Consider the following 14577-nt stretch of genomic DNA (forward strand, 5'->3'; position numbering starts at 1 on the left):
CTATTTTTTTTTTTTTTTATTTTGTTTTACAGAAAAACAAGTAAAAGTGTCTCCATTAAGAAGAAACATTGGTTATCCAGTTGTAATGCTTCTGCTGTTGTCTTTAACAGTAAGTATATTTCATTTAGACCTGATATCTTATCTGTATTAACAAAAAGTAATGAGGAAGGTGTGGTATAAATAATTGCAGGGTAGTTGATTCTTTACTGGTTTATAATGATGAATATCTGAAAGATTAGTTTCTGTTTTTGTTCATTTCATTTTTGTATGTACCCATATTGCTTTTTCATATATTGGGTGATAGAGAGCAGTAACAGCACTGTTTATTTAACTTGTTTCTTAATTGATCTCATAAAGGAATTCATAAAGTTGAAGAATGATTTGTGGTATATACATAATTTGGGTGGGAGGGAATAGTGATAATAGTGAAAGGGTTCAAAGAGAAGAAGAATGAGAAGGTATGTTTTAAAGAAGAGAGTGATGTATCGAAAGATTGCTGTAGATGGATGAGTAGGTGGAGATATAGAATGTGTTGTATAGAAATTCAGTTAGGGATCTGGGAGAACATCAGTGTTACAGTGGGTTTAAAAAACGTATGGAACAAAAGTTATCATATTGATTTGAAATGATTTGAAAGGGAGCATAAATGTGGTGTGGTAGAATTGCACCAGTATTGCTGAAGTTTGGCAGTAATTGCTAGGAAGAAAAGTGTTGACCATGAATAATATTGACTGGAACTGGGCTAAACATGGCATTTTTGAGAAGATGTAATACAGTAAGTTATGGAAAGAGATGAACAAAGGAATGGCCTCAAAAGCCAATCCTTTGTTCATCTCTTTCCATAACTTACTGGAAGTTGGTGTTGGCAGAAAAGGCATAACAAATGTTTGCTAATTAGCTAGTTATTTTGCCTGTTTGCAAATGACAGAAGTATTAGGTATAGAGAAGGTTCATAAAAAGTTGACAACAATTATTGGCCATGATTAATATATGTTTGACAAAAAATATGAAAGGTACAAGATTTTCTGATAAAATATAGGCAAAATAAAAGAGGAAAACAGAAGAGCAAAAAAAAAAAAAAAAATGATGGTAATGGTAAAATGCATTGTATTCCTGTTGTGGCAAAAACTTAAGTATTGTTAACGACAACAAAAAAAAATTGTCGTATCAAACTGAGGAAACAAAAGAAGAAACAATACTGGAAATACATTTTGAGGCCATTTCATGTAAGCTTGGTAAATAGGATAAAACATGCTGTTGCTAGAAAGCTTGGGTCAAAAGCAGTAACTATAAAATATTTATGCAAATGGAGTGGTATCTTGCTAATCCGAACTAATAAAAGCCATGCTCATTTGGATTAGCGAATTTTCTCACAAGAGACAACAATGACTAGCGTTTAAAACAAAAATAATCAAATTCTAATAGTACATCAATTTAATTCTGTAAATATAGGAAGTAACTGATAAAAATTAAAAAAAAAGCTACCGTACTTAGTAAAAAAAAATTAGTTTGTATGTACCTGTATTGTTGAGGATTCTGATTTAATAAAATTATATAGTTCAATACATAACTTAATTTGCAGAAAAAATATCACTTTCTTGTACATGACACAAAAAAAAAGTTTCACAAAATAACACTAAAACAGTTATTTTTATTTCTTTGTAAAAAAATTCACTGATTTTCTTTTGCTTTTTTCTTTTCTTTTTTCGAATGCTTCTTCTCTGAGCTGCAGTAATGAAATTTTGTAAAATGGCATATCATTCTGTAGCTCATTCTATACATATATTAAAACTATCAACTGCTGCTTCATGTTTTACTTTTTTTTTCTTCGAGTTCTTTATCGTCATCATTGTCTTCTAATTCATTCTGTAGCTTTATATTTATAATTTCAGCATCTGATTTGATTTAGAATTCACTTTCGGTTCTACCTGTAATTCATTCCGTAACATCTGTTTGTGAAATTTCAACATATGGATTTATATTTTTAACCAAATTGTGCTTGTTTTGAATTTCCTCTTTTTGTGTATCACCGATGACACAAAAAGAGGAAATTGACACTCAAATTGCTTCAGGTTCGACGGCTTCCCAAGCAGCAGCAACTGAGAACTACATCCTTCAGATTTATATTTTTTATTGATGTGGTAACATCATAATTTTGGAAAATTACATTTAGAAGCAGGTCTTTATGATATTTTAATTTAATGGATTGTATTATGTTCTGATCCATTGGTTGCATCAATGGAGTACAGTTTGGAGGCAAAAACATAGCCATAAAATTTCTGTCCTCACTAATCGATTCATCTGCCGGAGTATTTCCAGGACATTTATCCAATAATAAAAGTGCTTTCTGTTCTAAATTCTGGGATTTTAAATAAGTTTTAACAAACGGTATGAAATCATTGTGAAACTAGCTTGAAAAAAGTTCGACATTCATCCATCCTTTACATTGGCTTCGGTACAAAACCGGAAGGCAGCAGTTCTTAAATGGTCTTGGGTTTTTTGATTTTCCAATCATAAGTAACTTTAATTTATGTTTTCCTGGAGCATTTGCGCAAGTCATTATCGTAACATGCTCTTTGGACATTTTTTGGCCGTGCGCTGAGGCTTCATTTCTGTGAACTAGAGTTTTCTCTGGTAATGATCTCAAACAAAGACCACTTTCGTCTGCATTATAAATTTGATCATTGGTTAAATTTAATTCAAGAATTGTTTCTAAAAAAACTTTTTTGGAATGGTTCTATGGCAGAAACATCACTAGACAGTTTTTCCCCTGATATTGATAGATACCGAATACCATGGTGTTTCTTAAATTTTTATAGCCAACCATCACTTGCTTTGAATTTCTGATCCGGGTAAATTCACAAATTGACCCAGATCAGATGTAAAGAGGTACATCCCAGACCACCTGCAAATGCACATAGAGGGCACACCACCTAGATAGGACTTTAGTTTCACTTTGTATTGTATTTGTGTGTGTGTTTCTTACAAAAAGTTTTTGTAATCCCCAAAGATGTCTCTGTGACGGAGATGAAATATTGGAAGTATTAAAATTAGTTTTAATCCTTTCTCTGTACTGTTAATATTCCATTAAACTTCTAACATGAATTCTTCACAGCACTTAAGCCTCAACACATGTAAGGATAAAGGTAGATGGATTGAAAGATGAAGAAAAGGCAAATTTCTCTCTCTAGACAGTGGCAAGAATTTTTGGGTGCTCCATCCCAATTATGTGAACAGTATTCTAAACATGGTTGGGTTGGTTGGATGTAAAATATCATCTTGAATGATAGAGAATGCCAAGATTTTTAAATGCTGAGGAAGCTATTGTGCCAGGAGAGACTAGAGGTGAATGTTAGCCAAAGCAGAGAGATCTGATCTTGTCTTGTGATTTGTGTGTTACTGAGGGTATGGATTGTGAGCTAGGATTTCTTTTGCTAGAGAAGAGGCAAGACTGTATTTTGGTGGTATTGAAGGTGACCAGATTGTCCTTGTCACATTGAAGGATAGTACATAGATCAATGTTTAAGGCACTAGTTGTAGATCTTGATGCTTGGGTTATCTGTGAAATGTTTAGTTTGTCAGATGAGTAAGATTAATAGGAATACTATCATCTCCAAAACTGTGGATTGGATTAGTGGTGATTGAGAGTAGGTTATATACAAGAGAAAGAGGATGAAGTGATAGGACAGTCCTGATGTACTCCTGCATTGGTGGTGAACCAATCAACCATGACATGCAGTGAATGAGCATAGAGGAAGCTAGCAACCCAGTTACAGAGGATGGCAGTTTGTTTAGCAAGCCTCAATGCCAGACAAAAGATCTAGAAATATCAAGAGTGGCAGTACAAGTTTCACCAAACCTTTCCATTGCACATGTCCAACAGTGGTGGGTGATGTAAGCTAAGAGGTCAGCAGTGGAGAAGTTAGCCATTGATGACTTTCTCCATTATTATTTTGGAGAGAACTGAAGTGATAGCAGTTGGTCGGTGGTGTAATGGTAGACTTCTATCTCTTCTTTGGGGGCTGGGGGCAAACAGGCTGGATATGAGATTGTTTCCATACGTTGAGATAAGTATCTGCTATGTATAATGGATTGTAGAGACGATATAGGATGGGTCTTAGCTCTGCAGCACAATATTTGAGAACAAATATTGTGCAGGAGAGATGCCATCAGAACCAAGAGAATTTTTTGTGTCCAAGTTATCCCTACTCATCATGTGTTAAAAAATGTATTTTGTGTCAATCTTATAAAACCCATTTAATAACTTAAGTTTCTATTATCCCCTATCCTCTGCCTGTTAGCTAAACTCTGCAACCCACACACCTTCAATCTAGCTAGGGAACATCCGCAGACCTTTCACCAGGTTTCAATTAATCCTTTCAGCTATTTTGCCATCTTTTGCAGTATGTCCTTCCTCTAAACTTCAGATCTCTGTCCACCATTGTTCCCAAAGCCCTGTCAATTTCCTGTAATTCAGTACCATTAATATGACAAAAAGTATGTAATCTTTTCATTCTGAAGTGCATTACCTTACATTTTGCAATATTAAATTGATAACCATTGTCCTCTGCTCACTGCCAATTTATTTAAATCATTCTGCAATTGATTTAAATCATATCTACATCACTTTTATCAACTATTGCTCTCTCCAGTTTTGCATAATCAGCAAACAACTGAATATTTCCCTACCTCTTAAATTTTTCCATATATCACTAATATACAAATGAAAGAATAGTGGCCCTAGTACAGAGCACTAGGGCACTCCACCATATACCACCCTGTCAGCCAACTTCCCCATCTATGCCACAAGCCTCATATCTATTCTCATTTGCTCCATCTTATGTATTAGTTTTCCATGCAGTATTCTGTAAATAATAGTAAATGAATTATTAAGGGACATTTAGGGGTTTTAAGTATTTTAGGGGATCTCATGTATTTTAAAATAGCTCTTAGAAGCTGTTTTTAAATACTTGTCTCCATATAGAAAAGTATGTTGATTAGCGATCTGTCACTTGCAACTTCATTCCACTCTATTTCACACAGAATTTTAGTTTATTCTGCATATATTTTATAAAAATATTTCCATAGTCACTGTTCATTTGAATCTTCTTCGTCTATGATCTGTTATGCTTTTAAGCATTGAGATTTTGCCAAAGAGATTTCCATGCCTTCCTGTCCAAGGTTTGTTCTTTTGCTTCTTTCCAGTTAATTTCATTTTGCGAATCTTTCCTGGGCCTGCCTAGTTTCTTATTCCTGTTTTCTGGCTTTCATATACAGTTTTTGCTATTCTTCCTTCTTCCATTCAATTAAGATGTCCAGACTACCTCCATCCCCCCCCCCATGGCAACTACGGCACCCAACTCCCCGAGTTCCGGACTGGTAGGCCGATTCTCCTTAAATTCTGATGATTCAAATTTTGAAGACTTGACACATTACTTTCCATGTGAGCATGATATAAAAGAAAAAAATTAAAAATTAAGACTAACAAATTAAGAAAACAAGAACTTGACAGTATTAATGTTCACATTACTGTATATGTGGGAAAAGAGAATGATCAAACAAAATTTTGAATCGCAAATTACAGTAAAATGACTCGGAGAGATCAATGTGTAAAAGAATTCATAAAATTATGACTGTCTTAAAAATTAGCTAATCCAATTGGAGACAAAAAAAATTATAAATTAATGGCAGTTAGCTGTGAGTAAAAAACTGAAATGTAAGAACTGACCATATTGAAAATGAGACAGATAACAGATTAATTTGGAAGAAAATGGTGTGCTGGAAACTTTTGATAATGAACACATACTTGAACATGTGTGTCATTATAGATCTGTTATACATATCAGGAAATTAAGATTGTCATTAACCTGGAGGATATTATAGAACCGGCCATATTTTGCAGCCAAATATAGAAAGAAACTTTTTAAAAAGTTTTGAAACCTACCAGAGAGATTATGAAAATATAACCTTGGGTATTAGGGTTGCTTTGTTTTACATTACCTAAAAGCAAGCTCTAGCCAGGAGTCCACATGTTTGCCTTTCGTTAGTACTTAAATTTGGTTTTACTGGCCCTATAGCTGTTTTGATTATTTTTTCCCACACACAAGAGGTACAAGAACCTATAGCACATCAGTGCCATGCTTGAGGTGCAGATGACAATTGAGAAAGCTATTGACATTCTTCTTAAAGAGCCATAGATTGAAATTGTTGGGAAACACATGAGGAAAGCTGTTCCAGAGGACAGAGTTAGATGGAATAAATGAGAAAGAGAAGCAGGTTCAGTGAGTTTGCATTTGCACTGTAAAGGGATGTTAGACAGCAGCTGCTCTTGTTTTAACAGACCTAACAGAATGGAGTAATGATGTTTGCCAGTTCATGGGAACAGTGACAGTACCTGTAGAAGAAACACACACACACACACACACACACACACACACACACACACACACACACACACACACACACACACACACACAGCTGAAACATTGCATATATGAGATAGAGGTTGAAGAGTGCCTATGAGGGAAGGGTCATCTATGAGCTGTGAATTGCTCTCCTCTGAAAGCATCAAGAATTTTTAAGGAGATTTTTGGTGTACCACCCAAAATGTGTGGATAGAATTCTAAGGATGTGCGGATTTGGGATTTATATAGGGTTAGTAGCTGGGTGGGTGTAAAATAGCTTCTTGAGTGGAAAAGAATGCCTACTTTTGGAAGCTGAGGAAGCTATTGATGTGATATGTTTGTGCAAAGAGAAATTGGAAGTAAATGTCAGTCCAAGGAGAGAGAGAGTTCATTCTGTCTGGTGATGTGTGTATTACCCAGAATGAAAGAAGGTGAAGTAGGATCCCTTTTGTGAGAGAAAAGGTAGGACTGCATTTTGGCAGCAGTGAAGGTGACTCTAGCTCCACTGAATGGATAGCATGGAGATCAGTGCTTAAAGTGTTGGTTGCAGATGATCTTAATGTAAGGGATGTATGGGAACTACATGGTTTTTCAAAGGAGTAGGATGAGTGGATAATGCTATCATAAGCAAAACTATGGATAGGATTTGTAGTGATTGAGAGTAGGTCATTAATGTATTGGGGGGGGGGGGGGGGCTAGGTGAGAGAATGGATCCCTGAAATGCTCCTGCATTTTGGCAAGCTCAAAGAGATGGCACCTTCCACTATGACACGTAGTGAATGACCAGAGGGAAAGCTGGCTATCCAGTCAAAGGTGGCAGTTTGCAATGCAGGCATTAGTGCCAAACATGGTCGAAATATCAAGGGCAACAGCACGCATTTCTCTGAACCTTTCCATGGCACGCATGTTCAGTGGTGAATGATGTAGGCTAAGATATCAGCTGTAGATCTGGATTGGCAGAATCCAAACTGGTGGTTATAGATTAACTGACTTCTAGGTGGCATAGAAGTTGATTAACCATTGATAATGTTCTACGTTTTGGAGAGGATTGAGGTGTGCTACTTGGTCGGTAGTTGTATGGTAGCCTTTTGTCTCCCTTTTTTGGAATGGGTTGGATATATATAGTGTCCATAAGATGGGATAGCTGTTGGCTGAGTACAGAAAATTGAAGAGAAGATAGAGGACAGGTGTTAGCTCTGGAGCATAACATTTGACTTAATTCGGATAGATGATATCAGGACCAGATGACTTTCTGGTGTTCAGGTTGTCTAATATTCTTATGTCTTTCTGCTGAAAGGCCATAGGAGGCATATGGTGTATCGTTTGCAGGATGGAAGGAGGTGATTTGCCTTCATCATTTATGCAGGAGTTAGAGGTAAACAGTGATGCTAAGAGTGCTGCTTTTTCTTTGGGTGCTGTAACAGTGTTGCCACCTGAATGGTAGAGAGGTGGGAGCACAGGTGAGCAGTAGTTGCATCCAATGGCTTTTGCAAAGTAACACAAGGCATGGCTGCCATTTGGACAAGTTCCGAGTTTTCTGCTAGTGGCTTTTACAAAGTTGGATTTTCATTTGCTGATAGTTGATTTACATTTATTGTGTGCTTTTGCATAGGCTGAATATGAAGCTTGGGTTCTTGATGCAAGCCAAATGCGGTAAGCTGAGTTTTTTCTTCGACTGTTTTCATACATCTTCTGTTGAACCTGGGCTTGAAAAGTGGATGAGGGATGAATGCCTTCATGCCAATATGGATGATTTCTGTGACTCACTCAGTGCATGTATCTGGGTCAGAATAGCAAAAGCAATAGTCATGCCAACATTGGGTGTGATCAGAGGAGGGGTATTCTCTGGGATTGGAAACTGGCACTAGATTGTGGTCCAAGTTCCCAAGAGAAGAGAGAGAGCTTCTATAGTTTGTCTGGAAGTTGAAAGTTTTTCCACTTGGTTATATTATAAATTTAAGATACCAAGAAATTATATTCTTGGTTTCATCCTTTATCCAATTGTAAGCAAATAAGTTTGCACATGAAGTAACTACATGACAGGGCAACTTGTATATAGAGGCTAATGACTTCAAATCAATTTCCTTAGTATCCCATATAATCTAATATAATAATATAATTTCTTGGCATCTTTAATTTGTTATATAACCAAGTGGAAAAACTTTCAACATCTACTCTGAAGTATTTTAATAATGTTATGACACCTTTTGGCTACTTGTATATGGAAATATGACTTCTGCATTTCTTCAACCTTGGTATTCACTTCTGGCTCCTACTGAGGTCTCCTCAGTAGGAGCCAGAAGCCAGTAAAGGTTGAAACCAGTCTGGGTAGTGGCCCTTCCCATAATGCATAGCATTATATGTCTGTAAGGATATGTGCATTGCATTATGGGACACTAAGGCAATTGATGTGAAGTCATTAGCCTCTATATATACAAGTTGCTCTGCCATGAAATTACTTCATGCGAAAACTGTTTGCTTACATTCGGATAAAGTGTGTGTGGAAGGAGAACTAGTTAAAAAAAGATCAAGTGTATTGGGAAAGTGGAGGGAATTATCTGGAATTCAGATAGGTAGCTGCACGATTTGCATTAAATCATTGCTTATAGCAGAAACTTCAATATCATGTCTGACTTGATCTGTAGTGTTGGAGATGGGATGCAAGTTGGAATTGTGGACATTCATATCACCTAGGATATGATTTCGCTGTTTGAGTAGCTGGATTGTAGAGGGTAGAATTTCATGGAGAGGAAAGTAAAGAGAATTTGTGGTTTCAGAGTTTGGAGACTGGTAAATGCGGTAGGTGAATGTTATTGCATGGGGGAAGGAAACCTTCAGTCAGAGGAGGTCAAAAGCAGAGTATTATTGATTTAGCATTCTCTGGCAGGCACTGTTAGAACATACAAGGGCACAGTTGCCAAATGTCGAAATGAATCATGAAAGTTTCATCTTCAATTTCACTTTCACCCACAGTTCACCTCGATGCTCAAATTTAATTTGGGATTGAAGTGAAGATTTGTTATATTTGTAGTGTTGCTGTGATTGTTTCTCATTTTCATTTTTGGCTTGGTATTAGATGAGAGTGAGGAGGGGATAGACTTGTGAATATGATACCCATACAGTGAGCAACTGGTTCCTTGCCAATTTGTGGCCTCGACAGTGTCCCCGACATACTACCACTTTAATCCCCCCCCCCCCCACACACACACCTGGTATGATCTGGCAGAGTATGTGGCAGCGGAATTATGCGCCAGTTGACTAGAAAGCCTCCTGACTCATTATTGATCAGCTCGAGCCTATTATGCTATCTGGTAGCCAGCTTGTGTTTCCACCGTTTTAACTGTTACCCTTGAAATGGAGGAGGGGCTGGGTCTCTAAGTATATTAGTCATGCTAGTCATGCCCTTGAAGGGTATCACACTGCACAGAGAAGAGTGTGTGTGGATGGAGCCTGGACCCCCCCCCTGCTCTTGAGGACAAGCATATCATTTGTCACTTCTGCTCCCTCCCCCAATAAATAGTGTAGTAGTGTTTCACTGGTGATGAAGGTCATCTACCAACTAGTGAATCTACTTGGCATTTTCTTCAACTAGGAAGATATCCTTTTTGCAGCAGGAATGCTCACTGCAAATACCAAAGCTCCTTTTGTGGAAACAGGTCACACTATAGAGAGGCAGCATTGACTTGACAATGAGGGACTGTATATTTCACATTCCTGCCCATTAGTGGTCCCAAATATTTTATTAGATACCAGGTAGTACCTAGAGAGAGAGAGAGAGAGAGAGAGCCAAATGTTCAATATCATAGCAATCTTATGCCAGAAAGTTAAATTTGTCATAAGTGAACTCTCGGTGAGTGCATAATCAGTTATTCAAGTATTATTATTATACTCAATGGAGTCCTTATCATCACCAGTGGCCCTAAACATTATGCCAAGCACTATCCAACATTCACACAGTATCTATCATACTTTGCTTTTAACTCATTCACAGTCATGGCAGCCACAACAGACTGGCAACCTATTCCACTCATTCATCACTCTCTCTCTCCAGGCAAAAAATCTAGTCCAGACACCCCTGCTAACTGCACTCTCTAGCTCAGTTTTCAAGAATGGCCTCTAGTTCTCCCACCACCAGTCTTGTTCTGAAAAATGTCCTCCATATTAATATTGTAAAAACTCTTCAGTAATTTGTGTGTCTCAATCGTTTCACTCCTTTTTTCCCTATTAACCAATTTCTGTGACCCACAAATTTTCAACCTGTCCTTGTAAGATTCATTCCATAGGCTGATACCATCTTGATCATTTGTCTCTGGATCCTTTTGACCTCTTCCTGATCCCCAAGGAACTCTGGTAACCAGATATGTGCACAGTAGTCAAGTATAAAGCCAATAAGTTTCAATTTGACATAAGATTTTAAAATGGAGGATGTTATGGATCAAGCCATATATTATAGCCAAATATGGAAAGAAACTTTAAAATGTACAACAGAGCTAATGAGAATATAATCTTCACCATCAGTGTGTTGCCTTTATTTACACTACTTAAGACAGTCCTGCCCAGGAACCTAGTGTATTCTCTTTTTATTAGTGCTTGAATCAGGTTTCACTGGCCTGACAGTTCTTTTGTACTATTGGTCTCATCAGCAATACCAGGCAAAAATTCAAGCCTATCAGCTCTGTATTTGAGTAATCGATTACACCTACTTATGATAATTAAGTTCACTTATGATGAATTTAAACCTTTCTGACATAGGCTTTCTGTGGTTCTGAACTCCTTTTCACTTGAACACCTACTGAAATTAGGTACTGAACCCCTAATTCAAACATTAATAAAAGGTGAACATACAGGTTCCTGGCAGAGCCTCTGTGTTTTAAGTAGTGCAAACCAAGGCAGTGCTGAAAGTTATATTCTCGTAAGCTATCTGGTAAATTTCAGAACTTTTAAGTTTCTTTCTATATTTGGCTAAAAAATATGGCTGGATCCATAATATCCTCTATATTAATATTTTATGTCAAATTTAAGCTCTGTACTTGAGTGATGATGATGAACTTTCTAATAATAATAGGTCATATTACTATGACTCCTTCATGATTATTAATTACAAGCAAAATAATTTTCTTTCTTCCATTAATCAGTTTAAAAGTTAATGTATTAAAACCAGTTCTTATCACATGTCCCTCATTCTAACAGACTATTGAAAAGTCCTGTTCAAAACTGTAGACATAATCACTCTTCTAAAGCTATTCACCATCGTAAACTATCCACCACAACGAGCTACTACTGAGGTTCCTGTGAGTTTGTTATAGCGAGAATTGACACTGTTATTATATGTACTTGTGAATATTCTTGATTGTGCTGTATAAATTCTCATTAAATTTAATATTGCAGACTAGCTTTAATTAAATAAGGAATTTCTTCCTAAACAATTAAACTGTCTCTTATAAATATTCATATCCTTTCATGCACACTGTTTACTTGCTATTATTATTTTTAGTCAAGTCTTAAATTCTACTTTTTTTCAGGCAATTTCTGCTCTCAAAGTATTTCAGAATATACTTGAGTTGTTGGTAGGAATCAAAGCATTACCTTTATATTCTCAAGTAAGCAAACCTATATACCTATGTTCTTGTTAATTTTTATATGAAATTATTAAAATGCAAGCAAAAAACAAGTCTAGCTGGAGAGAAGAAAAACTGTTAAGTCTATAATTGTAATTTTGACTGAGAACTCTGAAAAGTTAAAGATGAACAGGGGGGAAAAAAGTTAATAACAACATAATTGAGTTAATGGATTAAGGAGTTCTTAAGGGTCAAAGCTAGATAGATGAGAGGAGATCTCCACATAGTCTTTTAAGGAATGTGGAGAAACAATCGGGACTTCTGACCTAATGTCCAACCCTCACCATCTTGTGGTGCATCCTGTTAGTAGGTATACATGGATGAGCTAGCAATTTAGGATTTAGCTGACCAGATTGTATTCTTATTAGCTTAAACCAAATAATATGATGGTACAGGATGATAGAATTTTATACCATCTGAGGCATCACCCAGTTAAACAAGGTCCTTGTTACTTTCATCACAGATAGAAAGTTAGTAATGGGGGGTACATTTTACTATCATATCCTGTACTCCCCACCCCCAAAAAAAAGGTACATATCAGGAATTTGATGATGTTAATGGATTAAATATCATTGACTGAACATCATATATCAGTCGAGTGAGACCATGCAATTAGCATTTGTCGATTTATTAAATTTAGTTATTTATTTAATTTACTTGAATAAATTGGTGATGACTGCATTGATAATTGACAGTAAGTGTGAGAGTGAAAAAGTCAGAACTGAAATTAAGTTGTGTAGGAATACTGCAACAAGCTCTTTGAATATGCTCTCATTAGGCTAAACTGTAACTCACTGTTAACTTGACATTTGTCAATGTTTGAATTTGGTGTGCTCTGTTGGCATTTTGCAAATATCTGATAGAAAGGATTACTTAATTTAGAGAGATGAACTATTCAGGCTATTACGGAACCTTACAGGAAGGTTACCTTGACTTTTTTTCTCAAGTTCTTTGGACAGATTACTATCATTATAGCAAAATCACTATATGATAAATTCCTAAAACATCCTGTCCAAAGCACCTTAACAATTGTGTTCAAGAATATTCACTGTACTCTCTGCTATCACCAAGTATTTCTTTTGAGCCCAGCAAGTTGCTGGTGAGAGTTAACTGTAAAATTACCTTTCTTTTCTAGAAAACTGAATATTCTTAAAATGTTATATTCCTATCTGTGGAATAAGGTTTAATTTTTACTAATATTTATAGCTATTTTGCATGTTTTCTTAAGGGGAGTATCCCTTTCTAATTCTTTCATAAATTTGATGTAATCATTAAATATATGCTGTGAGATCATGACATAGACTTGTGCTGGTAAGAGTGTGATGTGATTACTATTAAAATGTGCTATATCAGTAGGAAAGTGTGTGTGTGTGGGGGGGGGGGTTTGAGTAAAATGCCAATAATTTTTCAGAAATAATATTTAATTTTTACATATAGTGCTAATAAAAGAGCCTAATACCAAAACTAATACTTATACCTGTTTATGTTATTCATCATTATTTATAATTCATTTTATGTAGTTATTGTTTAGCTTAAGTTTTTTGATTATGCATAAGTCGCATGCTAACAGTCTGATCTGGAATAGTATTTCACTTTCTAGGTGATCACTATCAACCCTGCAGATCCAGTGGTGTTTCATGGAGCTGTCACTATTTTCTGCAATTCTCTTCTATCCTTTGCCCAGGGTGCTCAACTCTTGCAAACTTTTTCCACTTCACCTCTTCTGATCGTGCCATCTGATCAGAAGGAAATTGGGAGGAAATTTAACCTCTTCAGATATGTCTGAAGAGGTTAAATTTCCTCCCAATTATTTTCTGTATTAGATTCTCTTCCCAGTTTACTTTTGTATAGCATGCTTCATTACTGTTTGCATCTATTGCTTTCATAGAAACCTTTCTTTAGCACATTCAAAAGAATGTGCTACAGAAAGGTTCCATTCTTGAATGCCAATATTCATGTCACACCTATAGAAAGCATTCATGAATATACCTTTCCAGTACTTCAGCTTTGTATCAAGCCCTTACTGCTTTATTTTTCCATATCTTATCCATTACCTGTAGACTTACTTTTGCTATCCAAGATCTTATCTCATTTTCCTGCCTAAATTATATATCTTGTTGCTTCCTAGGTACATGGAGCTCATTAACTTCTTCCAGCTCATATCCATTTGCCTTTCATTTACTTCTTCATTCTCTTTCTCTGAATATTGTTTTATTTTTTCAGTATTCATTATCAACCTATATCTCTTTCCTTCAACACTGTTCTTTCTAGCTCATCTTCTTCAGTAATGCTATGTCATTTGCAAATCTTAGATTATTCATTCTTATACCTTGAACTGAAATTTCCTTTGTAATTCCTTAATGACATCTGTTGTTATTCCTAAAAAGTGTGATAAAGATGTCTAGGGATGTTGGTCTCGTGCCTCTTATTGTCAGGAACCATCAGCCTTTTTATCTACAATATTTTTCAGTATCCTACATTATCATTAACATTCTGCAATAGATATATCAAGTTCATGTCTTCTCCTCTGGTCCACACAGTTAGACAAGTGGCTA

The 14577-nt window shown here is 36.0% G+C and overlaps 1 protein-coding gene across 3 annotated transcripts in view; it reads left to right on the plus strand.

The window, feature by feature from the left end:
• lili (LMBR1-like protein lilipod) overlaps positions 1–14577 on the plus strand; it is a 434111-nt gene that overhangs the window by 334164 nt on the left and 85370 nt on the right. For all 3 annotated transcript variants that reach the window (XM_090398849.1, XM_090398851.1, XM_090398850.1), the window contains 2 exons: positions 33–109; positions 11927–12004. In XM_090398849.1, coding sequence (XP_090254975.1) covers positions 33–109; positions 11927–12004 — 155 coding nt within the window. The remainder of the gene's footprint in view (positions 1–32; positions 110–11926; positions 12005–14577) is intronic.

This window comes from Typopeltis vanoorti, chromosome 10 (genome assembly GCF_054136105.1).
Source record: "Typopeltis vanoorti isolate ZY-2024b chromosome 10, IOZ_Tvanoo_1.0, whole genome shotgun sequence".
NCBI classification, from domain to species: Eukaryota; Metazoa; Arthropoda; class Arachnida; order Uropygi; family Thelyphonidae; genus Typopeltis; species Typopeltis vanoorti.